Source organism: Bicyclus anynana, chromosome 19 (assembly GCF_947172395.1).
Source record: "Bicyclus anynana chromosome 19, ilBicAnyn1.1, whole genome shotgun sequence".
Taxonomy (NCBI): Eukaryota; Metazoa; Arthropoda; class Insecta; order Lepidoptera; family Nymphalidae; genus Bicyclus; species Bicyclus anynana.
In genome coordinates, this window is record NC_069101.1 from 6,750,663 (window position 1) to 6,770,340 (window position 19,678).

Here is a 19,678-nt window from a genome sequence, read left to right on the forward strand (position 1 = left end):
TAACTGGAAGTGAAGTTCGTCTGCCTTTGGGCATGACTAACTAAATAATTTTATTTAAATTTAATAAATTCTAAGATTTCTACGATTAACGTTACTTTAATTTGAATTAGTGTGTCATCACAGAATGAAGATGGCGTTGGTGACCTCGAGCCGCATGGGGTTCCGAGTAATATTTTAATAATATTAATATTAATAATAGGGGAGGTGTTCGGGTTGCCAGAGTAATATTTTTAAAAAATCCTATTATCTTCAAAAATCTGTGTCTTAGGCTGTAGCATAGGAGTAAAGTATCGAGTGTAAGTGGTCGAGTGAAGTCGAGAAATACATTAATTATTATTAGGTGCTCATTCTAAATTACAGTTATCTAGTGGTAATAACCTCGGAGCAAAACCGCGGACTCGATGAAACTGTAAGGGTTTCTTATTTATACGGAACCCTAAAAAGCACTACTAGTAGGTGGCGCGTAAAGGTTTTTAATTCGTGGGAAGTTCGCAGGGTTCGCAGGGTCGGCGAGATGTTCGGGCTATTATATAGCCGGCGGCCATTACATCGGCTGTTAGGGTTGCGACGTACGTGTTGGATTTGCGCCCTAGTAACTGGATTACGTGATCGGAATGCTGGGCGCAACGGTATCTGGCGCGGTGCGAAAAAATGTCCGATTCTTTGAAAAGTTTCGTAGGTCATCGTATTTCATTAATGAGCTTTTTTACCAAAAAGAAAGTCGTGATTTTTTTTTTATTCTTTACAAGTTAGCCCTTGACTACAATCTCACCCGATGTAAGTGATGATGCAGTCTAAGATGGAAGCGGACTAACTTGTTAGGAGGAGGTTGAAAATCACACCCCTTTTTGGTTTCTACACGACATCGTACCGGAACGCTAAATCGCTTATCGGTACGTCTTTGCCGGTAGGCTGGTAACTAGCCACGGCCGAAGCCTCCCACCAGCCAAAACTGATACGCGTACTCACCACTGTACCGCTCAGAAATGACGGCATAGTGTTCCGAGTTATTTTCTGATATAGTAAAAGCCTTTTAAGCGTTATTCACAGGTAATTTTTGTTCAATATTTCAAGAATTTTACATGTTACCTACAGAAGATATAACTTCCTTGGAATATCTTCTTAAGATATTATAAAGCTGAAAAGTTTGTTTGTTTGCATCGACGCGCTTATCTCAGGAACTACTGGTCCGTCCGTTGGTCTGGTCTTTAAAAAAATATTTCAGTGTTAAATAGCCCATTTATCGAGGAAGACTATATGTTATCCCCGTATTCCTACGGGAACGGGAAGCACGCGGGTGAAACAGCGCGGCGTCACCTAGTATATCAAAAACTGTGTGTCAAATGTGACTAGAATCATATTGATGTAGAGCAGCAACGAGACATATCGATTCTATTGATTTTATTAATCTTATATTAGTTATATGCTATTTTAGTCCAAAATTAAACAAATTACGTTCAACCAAGTGTTTAATGTTAACCAACCTTCCGACTATAACTTTCAAATTTGCATGAAGTTCGCTTATTACCTAATGCTACACCTACCCAAGACATACAAAACTTATGTGATAATCCCGTCAATAGTAACGTTATACGTTACGTGCTAAATTTCAAACTGATAGTGTAACAGACATGCAAACATTCAAACTAACACATTTATAATTTTAGAAAAAAATATTCTACTTATTTACTTCTACATACAATTATTAATAATCGATATTCGGCTCACTATTGAGCTTTCCACTCAGAATGAGAGGGATTAGGCCAATAGTCCACCACGCTGGCTCAATGGGTTACCGTCAAACACGGAGATAATTAAGAAAATTCTCAGGTATGCAAGTTTCCTCACGATGTTTTTCTTCACCATTTGAGACACGTGATATTTGATATTTACATACAGTACTCATAATTATTATTATGAAGCCGTGATAGCCCAGTGGATATGACCTCCGCCTCCGATTTCGGAGGGTGTGGGTTCGAATCCGGTCCGGGCATGCACCTCCAATTTTTCAGTTGTGTGCATTTTAAGAAATTAAATATCACGTGTTTCAAACGGTAAAGGAAAACATCGTGAGGAAACCTGCATACCAGAGAATTTTCTTAATTCTCTGCGTGTGTGAAGTCTGCCAATCCGCATTGGGCCAGTGTGGTGGACTATTGGCCTAACCCCTCTCATTCTGAGAGGAGACTCGAGCTCAGCAGTGAGCCGAATATGGGTTGACAATGATGAATGATGATGACTCATAATTTTATAATCTGTGCAGGCACAGCACTCATGCGCGGATGGTGGTCAGCGGAGTCAACGCGGTGTACATCGTGGGCACATTCAAACACCTGGGGACTGACGCTGATTTTAAGGTGACACATTTTCTAGTATCATTTTCAGTTTGGCAACTCAAAAAACTCAAGAATTTTAATTAGTCTTAGTTTACAAGCACTTTTGAAACATCAAGTTATGACAAGATATAGTGATTATTAAATTAGAAAACTTAAAATTAAACTTGCAACAATAAATAATAAAATGCCGGATGGTTTCAGTTAAACTAATATGAGCTTTCCTTGAAAAAATCTAGCAACTGGCATAGGCATTTGCTAGATTTTTTTACAATTACAGTGCCAAAATGTATATTTTAGAAAAGAATGTCGTGTTAGTTACACTATTTATAAATCAAAAACGGCTGGACTGATTCGGCTGAAAGGTAGTGGAGAGGTAGCTTAGAACCAGGAGACGGACATAGAATACTAAGGGTAGGGGTGAGGTTACATGCTGATGAAGTCACGGGCGTCCGCTAGTATTTAATAAAAGTAGCAGCCTAAATCCATTTAATCAGAATTTTCACATCAGTAGGTATAAGTTCATCCTTAATCAGTTATGAAAGTCAAATAGGTAAGTATTTACTTATTTGGCTTAGCAAAAATTGCATTTAGAAACAAAAAAATGGAGTTATAGCTAGAGGACAACAAATCTGCTTCCATAAAACGATAGATAGAAATATCATAAATTCAGCAAACCTTATCATATGAAATCACAATCAGTAGTAGAACAAAAGAAAAACTTTTTTATAGCCAAACGAAAATAAAACCAGCAAGCAAATCGAACCTCAAAATACCTATTCTACGGAAGCTATAAAGAAAGTTACAGTAATCTCATAAAATATGTGGAAGCAAACAGTTCCGTGATACTTTACATTAAGGTTTCTTGGCGCCGCCGTATACTGTAACGTATATATTATGCATTCGTAGTTTAAAAAAAAAAAGAATATTTGTCATATCTTTCATTCCATTCTTCCATTTATGCGGTAAAACACCAGAAAAGAGAAGTAAAAACACCAGTCCTATAATTAGTACTCCCATAATTCTACCAGCACTTGGCCCAATTAATATTTGCCTGCTTCTAGTTTAATGTCTTCTAATGTTAATAGCTGAAACTCACGAAACAACTCGGGAACGTTGCCATTTTATGTGCCAATATAGTGACTCACAATTTATTGCTTAAAATACTTATTTATAGGAACCAACTATCTTTTATATCTACGAGAATTACTACATACTAAGTAAATGAGGAGATCCGCAGACGAGTCAAAGTCACTGACATAGCTCAGCGAGTCGCGAAGCTGAAGTGGCAATGGGCAGCCACATAGTTCGAAGAGCCGATGGACGGTGGGGTCCCAAGGTGCTGGAATGGGGACTCCGCACCGAAAAGCGCAGTGTTGGTCGACCCTCCATTAGGTGGACCGAAGACATCAAGCGGATTGCAGATTGTTTGGAAGTCCATGCAAAAGGCCTATGTCCAGCAGTGGACGTCCATCAGCTGATAATGATGATGATGAAGTATTAAAATTGAAAAAGACACACTTCTTCTTCTGGTATAGTGTTCTAGTGTACCAGAAGCATTGGAGGCATAAATCATTTTACCGCTTGGAGTTTTATTTACCGCATGTTTTACGATGAGACTTGGAACAGATAACATGACCGCGTATATTTTTACTATTTATGTTATAACACTGCTCTTAAAACCACTTAAACTTAGCTACCATTTTCTATCGTTTATAAAAGCAATAACTCTTTAAAGTACGAGTAGGTTTTCAAACTTTAAAAATAAATATTCCTATTTCAATCCAAGAAAAGCATCAAACTATTTCAATAAATTGAACAACAATTTCATAAGATTTGTTGGCCTATTCACTACTTTGATCTTTATTATTAACCTATTAAAATAAACATCAAAACAATTGAGAAAATGTCTGTGTTATCCAGCAGTACGCACCGGGCGACTTTTTTAAATAGAACCTCAATTTCGTATGTCAACAAGCATACGTCCAAGATAGTTAATAAGCGTGCAGAAAGGAGAACGTAAGTCACGTTTTAGGACATACTAGCTAATATCTATTAATTTTTTTAAAATAAATATTGAACAAAATATAATACATATATAATACAACAACAACAACATATAATACATATAATACATAATATAATACAGCAGTAAATATAAACCAGTTCGACATATTATTACTATTAACACAATTATTGTCAATTTCCTTATATTATAATGTCATCAGGAGTAAGTATAGTCATAATAATTAAACAATTAGTAAGCCCCCATTCGCACGAGAATTTTTTTAACGATCGTTAAAAGAGCGTTCAAATACAATAAACGTATTCCCAATTACATGTTCACAGGACAACGTTTTTAAACCACGACCCTTTTTTCGAGCAGTGTTGCATTATCAATTTTGAGCGTTGGAAATAGACCTTAATTTAACTTCATACTATATTTGAACGCTTAACGTAAAAAAACTCTCGTGCTAATGAGGCTTTACTGACAGAAATTAATAATGGGTGTAATTACACGTTTATTTTTCCACGTTGTTGGCAAACGCAAGCCTGCTTGACTGCATTCATATATAAATGGAAAAATATAATTAGTCACGAATTAGTCTAGGTAGAAACATGCTTGCCTAGAAAATTCCTTATTCAAACTTGTTTCAAAGACAAGTTTCAAGAACTTTAAATTTCACTTGGCTTTGAACTTTAAATTGATTCTTAAATAAAGAAACAAACTTCGGAAGATTATTCTAGACCTAATCCGCATGAGAAAAGAATCAATAATAAAAATCAGAAAATATTTTGCACTAGTTAATTAAAAAATATATACTATGCACAAAAATTTTTTCCACGTCCGTAGATTAAAAAAAAAACCCAAAAAAATTTCGAAAATTTTTTTTTCGGTGGTTTTCTTATGATTACTCGAAAAATATTTTCAAAAAAAATTTTCAAACTCAGATCCAAAAACTAAACACTTAGAGCTAGAATTTGCTTTTTATTTTTTTGCTGTACGACCATTTTTGTATAAGTTACAGCCTGTTGAAAATCCCCGAAAAATTTGGATTTTTTTTCTGCTCCCTTAATTTTTGTGCATAGTATAATATATTGCCATAATAAATATGACCAATATCCCCGTCACCCTCTAATCAATCGGAAAAGATTGTGTTAGAAGTAAACATGACGATAGTCCAGCGGGCGAAGATCGGACCACACCCTCACGGAGATGGCCCCTTTACCGTTAAGCTATACATCTTTGTTCATAATGAACTTAAGCAAAACAACGCCTGTTTGTATTCAATAAGCCTTCTTTGTCCACAGCTGTACCTCACAACGAACGTAACGCAAGCGGACTTCAACATGGGCTACATGATGACCGGCACACTGGAGCGCGGCAGTCGCTCCACCAACAGCTTCCAAGTCACCCACTTCGCTGTGTTGAGGCGCTGCGATCACGAGTCACACCATCTTAAAACTGCATAGATTTTATAAGTTCCCTAGTCTATTACTTTATTATACTTTCATAAATCTTAACCGACGCACACTGGAGCGCGGCAATCGCTCTACCAATAGCTTCCAAATCACCCACTTCGCTGTGTTGAGGCGCTGCGATCACGAGTCACACCATCTTAAAACTGCATAGATTTTATAAGTTCCCTAGTCTATTACTTTATTATACTTTCATAAATCTTAACCGACGCACACTGGAGCGCGGCAATCGCTCTACCAATAGCTTCCAAATCACCCACTTCGCTGTGTTGAGGCGCTGCGATCACGAGTCACACCATCTTAAAACTGCATAGATTTTATAAGTTCCCTAGTCTATTACTTTATTATACTTTCATAAATCTTAACCGACGCACACTGGAGCGCGGCAATCGCTCTACCAATAGCTTCCAAATCACCCACTTCGCTGTGTTGAGGCGCTGCGATCACGAGTCACACCATCTTAAAACTGCATAGATTTTATAAGTTCCCTAGTCTATTACTTTATTATACTTTCATAAATCTTAACCGACGCACACTGGAGCGCGGCAGTCGCTCTACCAATAGCTTCCAAATCACCCACTTCGCTGTGTTGAGGCGCTGCGATCGCGAGATTTTATAAGTTTCGTAGACTATTACTTAAATTTATTATACTTTCATAAATCTTAATGACAATGCATGTGATGCATCACCTACCACCAAAGCTAAAATATCAGTTAAGAGAAAGATAGCATGATGTATATTACATATTGTGTCTTATACTGTAGCTCAATCACAGCATAAGAAAAGTTTCACAATGCGACAGCAAGCGATCGTTCTAAAAATTTTTAAAGGTCAGGTAGGCTAAGCTCGATTTGTATAGATTTTAAACTAAGACATACCAAACCTGTTGATGTCACCGCTCATTTTAAAGTATTTGATTTTAATAGTTTACTAGCAGTACATATATATAATTGTGTATATTTTTACAACAAGTTTTCTGTAGTAACAATATATTATTTTTATAAAATTATACTGGTCCGTCATCCATCTACATCTACCGACCACCTGTATACATAATGCATGTATCTGCAAATAAATTAATTGATTGATTGATTGATCTTTTGGAGTTCACCAATCTGAATTGAGAATGACGTCACTTAGCTAAAATTGCAATATCTAACAATTCTCTTGTAAACTTCATTGTAAAAAATGTTGCTTGATTGTAAAAAAAAAAACTTGTTATAAAAAGCCTCGTGCCAAAATCCAATGCTACTCTGTTTTACTGTACCCAGAGCATTGACGGTATAAATCATGTTAGCGCTTTAAGTTTTATCTACCGCATGTTTTACGATGAGACTTTGAATATACATGTCCACGTATATTTTTACCGGTTATGTTAAAACCACAGATTAAAGAATTATAGGCAGATAGAGCGCACGGAAAACGGCAGTGATGCAGCCATTCCAAATACAAATTCACAAACTAATACATTCTCGAGACAGTAGGACACAAAGCGTCGCATCAGTAGTTTTCAATATTATTAAAAAAAAAGTTTTTAAATATTTAACAACTGTTCACATAAACTAAAAAAAGTAAAATGGAGTATTTTTATAGATGTATTAATTTACGTAATTGTTGTTAATGAAATAAAAATTGTGAAAAAAGTTTGTTTATATCAGACAGCAACATTATGCGAATGTCACAGAGACGCATGTGTGACGTTTTTTTTATGGGTTTCACCGGCGCGGCGTGTAAAGACTCATTCTGTATCATTCTCTATTCTGTGGTTAAAACGCTGTTCTTTAAAATGACCTAAACTTAGCTACCATTTTCTTTCGTTTAAAAGCAATAACTTTTAAACTCTAAAAATAAAGATTCCTATTTTAAATATAAAAAAGTCATCACACCATTTGAAATAATAATGTAAACTTGGAATAGATAATTAGATTGTATTGATTGATTAAATTGATCTGTATGAAGATCTCAAATTCTTTGAAATTAGATTTTAGACGTAAGTAAGTATATTGCCAAGCGATATTGTGATGTTAAAAATCGGTTAATGCTTATTATTTCTTAGTAATTAATTTTAGAAATTAAACTAGTCATAATTGATAATTGGTAGTAGAATAAATTTACATTCGCATTAAGTTATTAATACATAAAAAGTAGAAAACTTGCTTCATAGACGTGTATTAGTGATCGATATGATGTATTTTTGTAAAACTAACAATAGGATTGTATAGATTAAAAGTCTATATGTTTAAAGTTCAATGCAATATTTTTTTGTATAGCAATTTTTAATTAAACACTATTATTTGGTTCCGTAAATAACATGTAAGAAACGATAACAATACCAAAATATTATTTAAACTGGATTTTAATTTGACCATGTGATTAACTTTAAGGACAAGGCTTATCATATATATATATATATATATATATATATATATATACTCGTTAATAGATTTATATCCAGAATTAAACTATTAATTCAAATGTAGATAAAAACGCAATAGAATTTTAACAAACTAAAATAAAGTGACATTGTTTATCTTAAGTTTGCAGTTAATCTATAAAAATTATAAAAATAATCATTCGTCAGAGCGATCATAATTAATAGCCCCCTGAAGGGGAACCCCCTGGTTATAATGAAACCTTAATTAATCTTTTTTTTTAAGTAATAATCCTTTATTTATATTTTACAATCAAAGATTTGTGTAATTACAGCTCGATTAGTATCGATATTTTGGTATTGTACGAATAAATTAGTAGATAATCAGAGATCATAGGTGATTATGATAGAAACATAATTATAAGCGTGTAGGTAAGGTAACTGAGGGCCTAGTGGCAATTTGATACTGTGACGATCGCGTTAACGTAAACGCGAATTTCTAAGGAATTGAAACAGCGCCATCTAGTGGCCTTACTGCACAACTGTTTCAATTCCATATACATTCGCGTTTACGTTAACGCGATAGTAACAGTATGAACATATTGAAAACTCCACTAGGCACACTGATCTCAAATAAAATCAATATAAGTATCGTCAACTATGATAAAATAAATGTGTCAGGAGTCAGACGTACCTGGATAGTAGTAGTAGGTAATGTCAGTGCGAGAGTTTCTTGTACATATTGGATAGAACTGCTCATCGGAATACTTTAGTGGATCGAGGTTCATTTTGAGATGGCTGTGAGCAAGGTATGGTAGCTTCCGACGTGTTTAGGAGATGTAAACTGTAAAGGAGATGGTCCATTTCAGGTCCACTTTTGTACCCCGTATCATCAAAATTTAAAAAATACAAGGATTTTATTAAACTAAATAAAAAGAAAGACATAAAATAAAAACCCAAGTTTTTTAATTATATCAAGATGGCGCCCATAGAGGAACTATGACATGACAATTGACAGCAAACTTCAAATCGATTCATGCATTGAAAACGTCATCTATCCTATATCCTATATTATTAATGTTGCATTTCTTGGGAGATAATGGTTATTATTTCGAAACAATTAAAGTAAATTCGTAGATTTGTATAATCAAAAATAGTTAAAAAAATATATATTCTTTTATTTCCGCTAGGGTACAATGGGGTACAATCCTGGGCTCCATACAATTTGGACCATCTCCTTTCATACCGTTATAGAGACCTATTATTCATTCCCTATGGCGTTCAAACTTAATACACTCTTCAGCTTATTGTAGATTAACAACGAAGCAATTTTTCTAACTTCACGAGCTTGCTAACTTTTATATTTATCTGTATTTTGCTGCTTTTGATTTCAAACTAAATGCATTGAAAAATTATAGTCCGGATTTTCATTGTCGCAATATATATTACATCGATTTGAAAGAATCAGGACTACATCTAATAACATCAGTACATTATATATAGATAGATTGACTCTATGTAAAGCGTCTTGTAAACGATTGAACTTTTTGTCAAAACATACTTGTTTGTCAAAAAGTTCGATATTGATTTGCAGCTTTGTTCCAAGCGTTTGACAATTAAGTAAAGTTTAACAAGCAAATTTGTCTAACATATTTGGTCGTCTCCAACTCTTTAACCAAACCAATGTCAATTTATATAAACAAACGATAATTTGTGATTAAACACTAGATTTATCTCTTTTCAATTGTGGATGCTGGGATGATTCCAAAATCCAGGAAATTCAAGTAAAATTGCATGTGTAAGTAATTACTTCTTCTTACTAGTCTTAAGCACAGAGAAATACTTTGTGTTGTTAAGTATTCACTAAGTAGGTACGTAACAGATGATCTGCTGGTAATTCAATAAAAGTAATTTCTATCCTTTCATGTCTTTTCGACGAACTTCAAAATATTACTATTACTTAACCCTTTGCTAGAACTTATTACGAAAATACCTATGAATGTTGTTTTAAGCGGGATACCGTATTACTCAAAACTCATTTACTGGTAGACAATTTGGTCCCGCACTTAAAAAACTAACTAAGTTTAATAATTACATAACAATAAATGAGGCATGCTAAAAAGTAATTAAATGTAAGCTAATGAGTCCGATATTTTGTAATAAATGATAAATCGAGTAATTATCTAAGAATTAAACGTCCAGTATCGCACTCCCTCCAATATTTATACACATGATTTTGTACAAAGCTAGGAGATTTTGGATTAATCCATTTAACTTAAGAAATAACTAATAATTCTATAAAAGAAATTAACACAGTAATTCCCGATTAGAGGTACTTATGGCAAATACTATAATGTAATTTTATAACGTAAAATCATTAGTCAAAAATACTTAACGAAAGTATCTTCTCCAGAAAATGTTAGAATTAATAATTAGAATCAGTAATAACTTAGGTAAAGGTAGAATGAATCGGCTATTTCATGTCATGTAAAGGATTGTAGGGTAAAAGTTCCTGCCTGATGCTCTTAGACTACATGCCCTTGAACAAACATTACATTTGAAATGAACCAACATGAATAACGCTTAAAAGGCTGTTACTATATCAGAAAATAACTCTGAGCACTATGCCGTAATTTCTGAGCGGTACAAGTGAGTACGCGAGTGAAGAGTAAGGCTTGCGACCCTTATATTTCGACTCCTGCGCTGGAAATATGTACGGCGTTTACGGGTAAAGTATCTGTATATACAAAAGGAATAGCACAAATGCCGTACAGTAATAGATGAAATATTTTGCTTCTGCAATTGTCGACGAATTAACATTTGTTCTGACTTCCGGCACCACCATTTTAGTACGGCACTAGGATTTCCGACATTTATTTTTAATTATCTTTAACACTATAACAAAGCCGTACATTAATAATTAGTTGTAATTCATCAAATGATGAAATAATAATATAATAAAATAAACTAGTTATTTTTTCTACTATATAAAAATAAGTCGGGTTTTCCTTCCTGACGATATAACTCCAGAACGCACGTACCGATTTCCACGGTTTTGCATTCGTTGGAAAGGTCTCGGGCTCCGTGAGGTTTATAGCAAAGAAAATTCAGGAAAAATTTCAACAGAAAAGCGGGAAAATCTTTTTTCACAAATAGCGTCATCTCTGATACATATCATGTACTACAAACCAATATTGTCGGGGTAGGGTAGGGGTAGTTGAAAGTTTACATCGAGTTTCACGCGGACGAAGTTGCGGGCGTCTGCTAGTATTAATTATAATGGAATTTCTCTGGTACAAATGTACCTGAGAAATTCCATTCAGTCGCGTACTCACCACTGTACCGCTCAGAAATAACGTCATAGTGCTCAGAGTTATTTTCTGATATAGTAACAGCCTTCTAAGTGTTATTCACGTTGGTTCATTTCACAGGTAATTTTTGTTCTAGGGCTTGTAGTCTATCTAGATCTAGTCTGTTATATTTTCTAATTTGCCAAAGTTTTCACCAATTAATACCACAATTCAACAATTAATTCTACAATTCAACGAGTTAGCTGCTTCAGCTATATTGGATAGAATCTGCTTTGGTAGATCGCATTAAAGAGATTCGACTTAGCTATTAAGCGATTTACGTTAACTAATACATTAGAAATATCAATTATTTAATTGATTAAGTTAAAACTCACGCGATATAAGGTCGGAGTATGCCCCACTAGTTAACTATGACTAGTCGTGCCGCGTTGCAAGAACCAGCTCATGACTGAGGGCCCCGTATGGGGCCGAAACCAGTCGTGCATACTCCGACCTTATATAATGTGAGTTTTAGCCGTGTTTTATAATCAATTAATATGAACAACACTCACAATAGTTTAAACATTTGAAATACTAAACTAAATACCTAATTTATCATTAATCGGTTCAGTACACCGTATCTTTATTTGTAATTACCTAGATTTGTTCTGTAGTTGAGATTAGAAATCTGGATTCGTGAAACTTTTATAATTAAGGAAGTTGGTTGTGATATTTTTAATGATTATGTTAAAAAGTAGATAACATTTGGAGTTATTGTCTTTATAAGTTCAATGTATTTTTTAATTGTAAATTGACGTTTTAGACAATTTTGTTTTGATATTCCATAATGTAATAGGTCTCCAAATAAATTGATACGATAAATAATAAATGCTGATATCACTTATTACCTAGTTATTTAATCACTTAACTACTTTTTTAAAATTTTAATTATATGTATTTCTTTAATCATGTATAATAACTTGAGGCTCCACAGTAAACAATAGAAACTAAGGGCGTAATTAGGTGATATATTTAAAACAACAATCAATTACTTAAACAACTAAAGTATTAAAACTACAAGTACTTACAAGACAACAATTAATTATTTATATTACTAATCATTGCTGATATTAACAAAATAATGAAAAAAAAATATTTTTTAATTTTAATCGGTAGTTATAATATTTTAATATTATAAATCCACATAAATAAAACGTAAGTCATTAGGAGTTAACCCTTAACCACCTACTTGCGGTCGCAGAGACTGCAACGATTTAACAAAATAATTTTTCTTTTCGAAAATTACGCGGCATTTCGCGGAGCCCGTCTATGGACCTTTTCTACACATGGAACCGTAATGCGCTTACACTCGGAGTAATATACGTGCACGCGGCTTTAGATAATAAAATTGTTTCGCCAGCGGTCCCTGAGACCGTATGTTTTTTGTTTGAAGATTGAATTAAAGAGATTGAATTAGAGGGAAAGTGGTTAAGGGTTAAATCGTTAAGTCGGTTATATGTCTGCCGCCATAAATTTTAAATTGTGGTAGAAAGATTCCATGGTTCCATGGAATTTGTAAAAAAAACAATTTCATGCGAACGAAGTTGCGGGAGTAGACTAGAGAGTAATAAATCATTTAATTTCGCCCTTATTTAATTGTACTGCAAATTACCTACTTGCACCGTAAACATTAATGTTATTGTGAATGTAAGTAGACTAACACCTGCTGGCCTATTCACTAATTTGAACCTATTAAAATAAACATCAAATCAACTGAGACATGCCATCTACCTACTGTATGATATCCACGAAGGGTTGTCAGTAGGCACCGGCTGACATTTGTTACATAGAATCTCAATTTCGTATTGTCAACTTATAATAAAATACGTCTGGTCCAGACGTGTGTAACGCGTAATTTATGATTACGTGTAATTTAGTGTCAACATTGTAGACGGCACACAAACTTAAAACGAATTGTCTACGCGAATCTATTTCAAGAGCGGTTGCGAGCAATGCGAGCGCTTTTGTGTTCGTTTAAAAACCGACAGCCGATCAGCCCGAACCGGCGCAAGCGTTACATGTAATGCTCGTAGTGCCGTCCACACATATAATTCGCATTCCATTACACGGTGGATTACATTACGCATTACACGCGTCTGGACCCGGCTTAAGCTAGTGGCTCCCGCAGGTGACCGTCACGAGTATCAACTTACCTTATTGAAGGTTACGGTCGTGGTATGAAACCAGTAGTAGGTACCTACAGGATATTAATAATCATCTAATTACACCACAAGACGACTAGCAGGCCTATATTCAGGCCTATATTCTCTAATTCGATCGCTTTTCAGAAATCCGTGGCAGTGCCGCAAATCTGACCCTTTAAATCCCTGTAGCTCCGAAAGTAATGATCGAAGATATCCTGTTACTTTTACAAAATTGTTTTTCTATTAGCATACTCCTAGTTTATATACAATTAAAAAAACTGCCATCATCCCTATTACAATGAAATTAAATTTAACTTTAACATTTAATATAATTTCTGTAGTTTGTATATGATATTTAATTTGAGGTAGCACAGAGTAACTCTAATTGTAATATATTCACTAATTGCATTTATAGATTTATTTAAAGCGTGATTTCGTTAATTAAATTTTAAGTCAATACTGTGCAAGTAGGTATGAAATACCGTGAAATACTTTATTTATGAAGTCCAGTAAAAACGTTAATGTAAAAGTGCCAAACTTAGAGCTTTTATGTAGATCTCGACTTGAATACCGTACTGTACATAATATAACTATTGCTTCTTATATGTCGTTATATGTATTACTTATCGATAAAATAAAGTGTATTAATTATCTAAATGTATTGTTTATTATTTTTCCCCTACTCGTGCTAATATCTGTTTAAATTATCCAATATATACATTGGATAATTTATTTATTAATTAGGTTAGAAATTCTATTTTCATATTAGTTAATTATTTAAAATTTTTGTTTGGTGTCACACACTCCGGAAACGACTAGACCGGTTATAATGATTTGGTTAAAGCATTTTTACCCTCCTACCCCAACCTTAACATATCACCTTTTTTTAAATGATGGACCTGCCAATGCATAGCTTTAAGCAATGTCTCAAAAAACATTTACTTAGTCGAAGTTACTACATCATTGATGAGTTCCTCATTGATAAAGATGCTTGGAGGCCATTGGATCAGCTTCCACCTTCACACAGGAAGTATAACTATAAGAAATTATAATGTTGTCATCAATTGTAAATTATAATATTTTATGATTTTTTTAAAAGAGCAACTGTTGAGTTTCTCGCCGGTTTCTTATCAGCAGAACCTTCCTTCTGAACCGGTGGTAGAATCTTTACAAATAGTCAACTGACGTATCAAACTGATTGTAAACTGAGCCTACTTGAAATAAATGAATTTTGAATTTGAATTACGATACATACGAGTAGAGTATTTGACAGTACTCTGGTAAACATTTTATAAATCTTAGCATAGATACAATCAAAAAAGTTTTACAGAAGCGATTTAAAGGACAAAATCTAAGTTATTTCATTGCATGTATACAAATTAATACTTCACGTTCGATTAGTTTGTAAGACAAGTTAGATTGTCTCGTCATCGTCATCGATAGATGCAATATACGGAACTACATTGTATCTGAATTATTTTATGTGTTAAAATGTTTTCTCTATAGCTTAATTACTCTGTGTTTGCGCATTCATCGCTTTGCAACGAGTGTCCTTTGCGGATCAGTCTGTCGCAAACTACCGATCAGAATGGACTTCACCGGTAAAGTAGTGCTAATTACCGGCGCGAGCGCCGGAATCGGCGCGTCCTGCGCTATACATTTCGCAAAGTTGTCCGCCAATTTAGCTTTAGTGGGTCGAAATGTGAATAATCTCAATAAAGTCGCTGAACAGTGTGAAGAAGCGAGCGGAGTCAAGCCTTTGATAATCACCGCTGATATAAGTGTTGAAGAAAACATCGCACGCATTGTCGCTGTAACTATAGATACGTATGGGAAACTCGACGTTTTAGTGAACAACGCTGGACTCCTAATCATGGCCGGAGTCATGGATGACATCAAAGCTTTTGATCGTTTGGTCGCTACGAACATCCGCGGTCCGTATCTATTGACGCAACAATCCATCCCGCACTTGATAGAAACTAAAGGCAACATAGTTAACGTATCCAGCATAATATCCTCAGTGCCGATACCGGCTATGATGCCGTACTGTATGACGAAGGCGGCTCTCGACATGTTCACCAAATGCGTGGCCTTAGAACTTGCGGGTAAAGGAGTGAGAGTGAACTCTGTGAATCCGGGGCCAGTGGAAACTGACTTGTTCAAGCGGGCTGGGTTCGATGAAGATGGGCACAAGGGTTTTTTCGCGGGCATGACCGCTTTGATGCCCTTGAAAAAATATGCTGTAGGTGATGACGTGGCCAAGCTGGTCGCTTTCCTAGCCAGCGAGAACGCCAGCTGCATCACCGGAAGTCACCACCAAGTGGACTGCGGCTTACATCTCGGACAACCACTAATTGACGAAAAACAGGTGACGACTACATAAATGGCGATTATTTACGCATATAAGTTCGGGGAAAAATAAAAGGCTCTTATTTTTATATATATATATATATATATTGAATACGAGTGTACAAATTGCGAGCTTTGTGTAAGAACCATGTATTATTTCATATCTCCGAATATAAGATAATTATACCTATATATGTGATTACGAAATATTTGTATACGATATATTTAGCTTACATTTTAAGTTTGTTACTTCGACTTCGTACGAGTAAAATTCATTTCATATAATTTTTCGGGATAATTAGTAGCCTGTATGTTGCTCCATAATGTCGTCTATCTTCCAGTGGAAGTCCCGTTAAAATCGGCTCAGCCGTTCCAGAGATTAGACGGACAAACAGAAAGATAGACAGACAGATATTTAAAAAAAAATATATTATTTTATTTATATTTATTGATTATTGCAAAACAATAATAGCGCACTACCAGCTCGGTAAAATGGTAGGTTATCATTGTTATTTGATAAAATGAGTCAGTGATTTACTTCTGAGAGCATTAACAAAAACTATTTTAATGTATAATATAAAAATTAATCGCAAAATGCGTTGGTAAGCGCATAACTCAACAACGCCTGGACCAATTTGGCCAATTTTTTTTTTAAATGTTCGTTGAAGTTCTAGGGTTGTTTTAACGGCGACAAAAATTCGAATAATTACCGGAAAACCCATAAAAATAGCCCTTTTCTTTTTCCCATACAAATGTTTTCAAACTAAAACGTAGTCTATTTGAGCTTAATTGTTGTTGTATAAAGTTCATATTAATAATAATTAGAAAACGGTGTACCGGTTGGTAGGGCAGGGTAGGGTAAGGGTTGGGTAGGGGTAGGGTAGGGGTATGGTAGGGTAGGGTAGGGGGGAGGGTAGGGGTAGTTGAAAGTTTAGTTTCGAGTTTCACGCGGACGAAGTCGCGGGCGTCCGCTAGTAACAAATATATGTGTATATTTTTCGTGTTGAATTTTAGACTTTATTAAAAAACCGGTAAAAACGGTAAAAAACCACCCTTTCAAGACAAATGAATATATAAATTAATGTATATTAACATAGATTTGGGAAACATATAATATGTAATTAGATATAAAAATCTTGATTCATAATTAATCTGTATAACTAATATAAAGCATTAACAAATATTTATGTTGTAAGTTACAGCTATTTAGTTATATATATTATAAATATTCAGAACCAAAAATAAATTCTTATACAAATATACGTATTTTATTTGGTTTTCTGTTTACCCAATGAAGATATTCATGGCAGCCCAACGATGTTTCTTGATAATATTTCAGAAAACAAAGCGGGAAATATTAAAATATGGTAAGTATCGTATTGAGGTGAAGAACAAAAGCTTTACAAGGAAGATAAACAAAGTACTGCGGTGGTACAAGGATCCCGCTGAGGCTCGTTTCGAATTGTTTTCTGCGAAGGCTTTCAGGTGAAAATCCTCTGCTCTTAGGAAGTACCGACCCTTAATATATTTGGCTATCTCCGTACTCCCCCTCGGCGTGCTAATTTTATCTTATCTGCCGTTAATTTCTTTCGTATAATCGTGCCGCAAATTATCATAAGGAAGCCTTTGTATCTAAATTAACATTATGAAACTGAAGATTTTGCTTTTTTGTTTGTATGTGCTAATCTCAGAAAATACTGGTTCGAGGTTCGTTTATCGAGGAAGGCTTAGGTCAGTATCATGCTAGGATTAAAAGGCAACAATGAAAATGTAGCAAAATCTGGAAATATTATTTTTGTGAGACTTGGTTGCGTGCGCTGCTCAAACAGCTGAAGTCGCAGGCGTCCGCTTGTTTATACTAAATTATAAAGAGCTAAAGTGTACTATTAGAAAGCCACGTTATTTCTGAGTGTCATAGGCTATATTTTATCTGCGTATTCTCACGGAAAAGGGATCTAGGCGAGTGAAACCGCGGGGCTACGGCTAGTATTAAATAATTTTAAAACACACAAATCGACATTGTAGACTATATTTACGTATATGTGTTTAAATAAGAACTTTCGTTGTTTTATAAGCGACTGAATGGAATTAAGAAAATTATACACATTTGATACGCAGTGCCATATCTCTAGTATAAATATCGTTGGATAAAATATAACTATTCACGACTATACATAATGATATTATAATCTTATATCGGTGACTCTGTTAATAATAATGATGTTAGAACATCATATTGATATTGATACACTTACACTCAGGGCTGAGCAGTATTTAATTCATTTCTTTTTTTTTTTAAAAAATATTTGCCATATCTTTTAAATATGAACAATATTCCCATTCCTCCCCAACTAGTCGGGAAAGACTGTCTTAGAAGCGGGTACGACAATAGATCAACGGGGCGGGGATCGAACCACCACCCCTCGGTGATGAGTCCGACCGCTCTTACCGTTGAGCTATTCAAGCTCTAAAGCTTAATTAGTAATTAAAATGCGTAATTGAAATACATATTTTATATATCAATTACTTCCTAATGAGGTAATATCGTATGTAATTGGCATTTGAAATACCTGACGCTGATGTAGTTTGTAATTATTATTTTAAAGACATATAATAAAAATAAAGCTCTGCTTACACTTACACTTTTAATGGCATATGGCGAATATTCTTTTAAATTAAAAAAAAATGTTCTACGATTCTCAGCGCGGAGGAAGGACTGATACTTTTTAAAGTTGCTTCGTCTTTACTACTTACCAGCAAAAATATGCAGCCATGATTTTCAGTATTACGGTGAGATATCACGTACAAGTACGTAGATTCTACCCTAGAAACGGTGAGTACTACCTGACCATAATTGGCGCGGAATTATTTCCGATTGCTCGTCACTGACCATTTACTTAAAGGTTTTTTTTTCTTAGATTAGATTTTGTTTCATCAAAATCACACTAAGTTGACGTACATAACACGAATTCGACACCCGTATCTACCTGTTTATCTACTTGCATACTAATATCCTGTTTATCAGAACAATCGTGTAGTTTGTTCCGTAATATCGCTAAGTGGTGGTATTACGTTATCCTGATTAATATCATCCCCTAATTTATACGCGGTACGCGCCTTTGTGTTATTGAATCGTGTATTTCAATTACATAGGTACCTTTTTAGGGTTGACAAACTCCCATTTTGTATCACATACAAGTCATACAACCTACTCCAGTCGAATAAGGTTGTTACCTCGCAATGAGAGATAATAAGCTGTAGACTCTTCATTTTAGTGTTTTGAAAGTTGTCTCAAAAGTCTCAAAAAATCCTGCACCATAATTTATTCAAAAGTCTCTCCAATAAAGTTAACATTTATTATAAAAATTGTAGAGCATAAGTTGTTGACTTTGTGTAAAATAAATCATAGGCATCTCTCATTCCGAGGTTGGTCTATTTATTAAACATAGTGGACTTTTTTTTGTTTGTAGGGGGAAAAATCCTCATGGACACCCGTTTGGGTTTTCTGCCGGACTCCTACCGGGTGAAAACCCCTCCTACCTTCAAAACGCTGCAAAACATACCTGCCATTCGGCCAACGTAGCAGTCTTATCTCACTTATCAAATTTTACATATTGGACTGGGATACTAAAAAACCATTCGATGAAAAAG

The 19,678-nt window shown here is 34.6% G+C and overlaps 2 protein-coding genes across 2 annotated transcripts in view; both read left to right on the forward strand.

Annotated features, from left to right (window-relative positions):
* Positions 1-14,326, forward strand: part of LOC112049095 (uncharacterized) — a 90,314-nt gene extending 75,988 nt beyond the window's left edge. The window contains exons 3-4 of the mRNA XM_052887352.1: positions 2,264-2,357; positions 5,646-14,326. Coding sequence (XP_052743312.1) covers positions 2,264-2,357; positions 5,646-5,807 — 256 coding nt within the window. The 3' untranslated portion in view covers positions 5,808-14,326. The remainder of the gene's footprint in view (positions 1-2,263; positions 2,358-5,645) is intronic.
* A 902-nt stretch (positions 14,327-15,228) lies between these two features.
* LOC112049085 (L-xylulose reductase-like) lies at positions 15,229-17,289 on the forward strand. Its single transcript, XM_024086851.2, has one exon. It carries the CDS (start codon positions 15,267-15,269, stop codon positions 16,059-16,061), a length of 795 nt encoding a protein of 264 aa, XP_023942619.1. The 5' UTR covers positions 15,229-15,266; the 3' UTR covers positions 16,062-17,289.
* Positions 17,290-19,678: the final 2,389 nt, after the last annotated feature.

Coding starts and splice junctions, on each gene's coding strand:
- LOC112049085 (XM_024086851.2), top strand. CDS start 15,267: ATGGACTTCACCGGTAAAGTAGTGCTAATTACCGGCGCGAGCGCCGGA.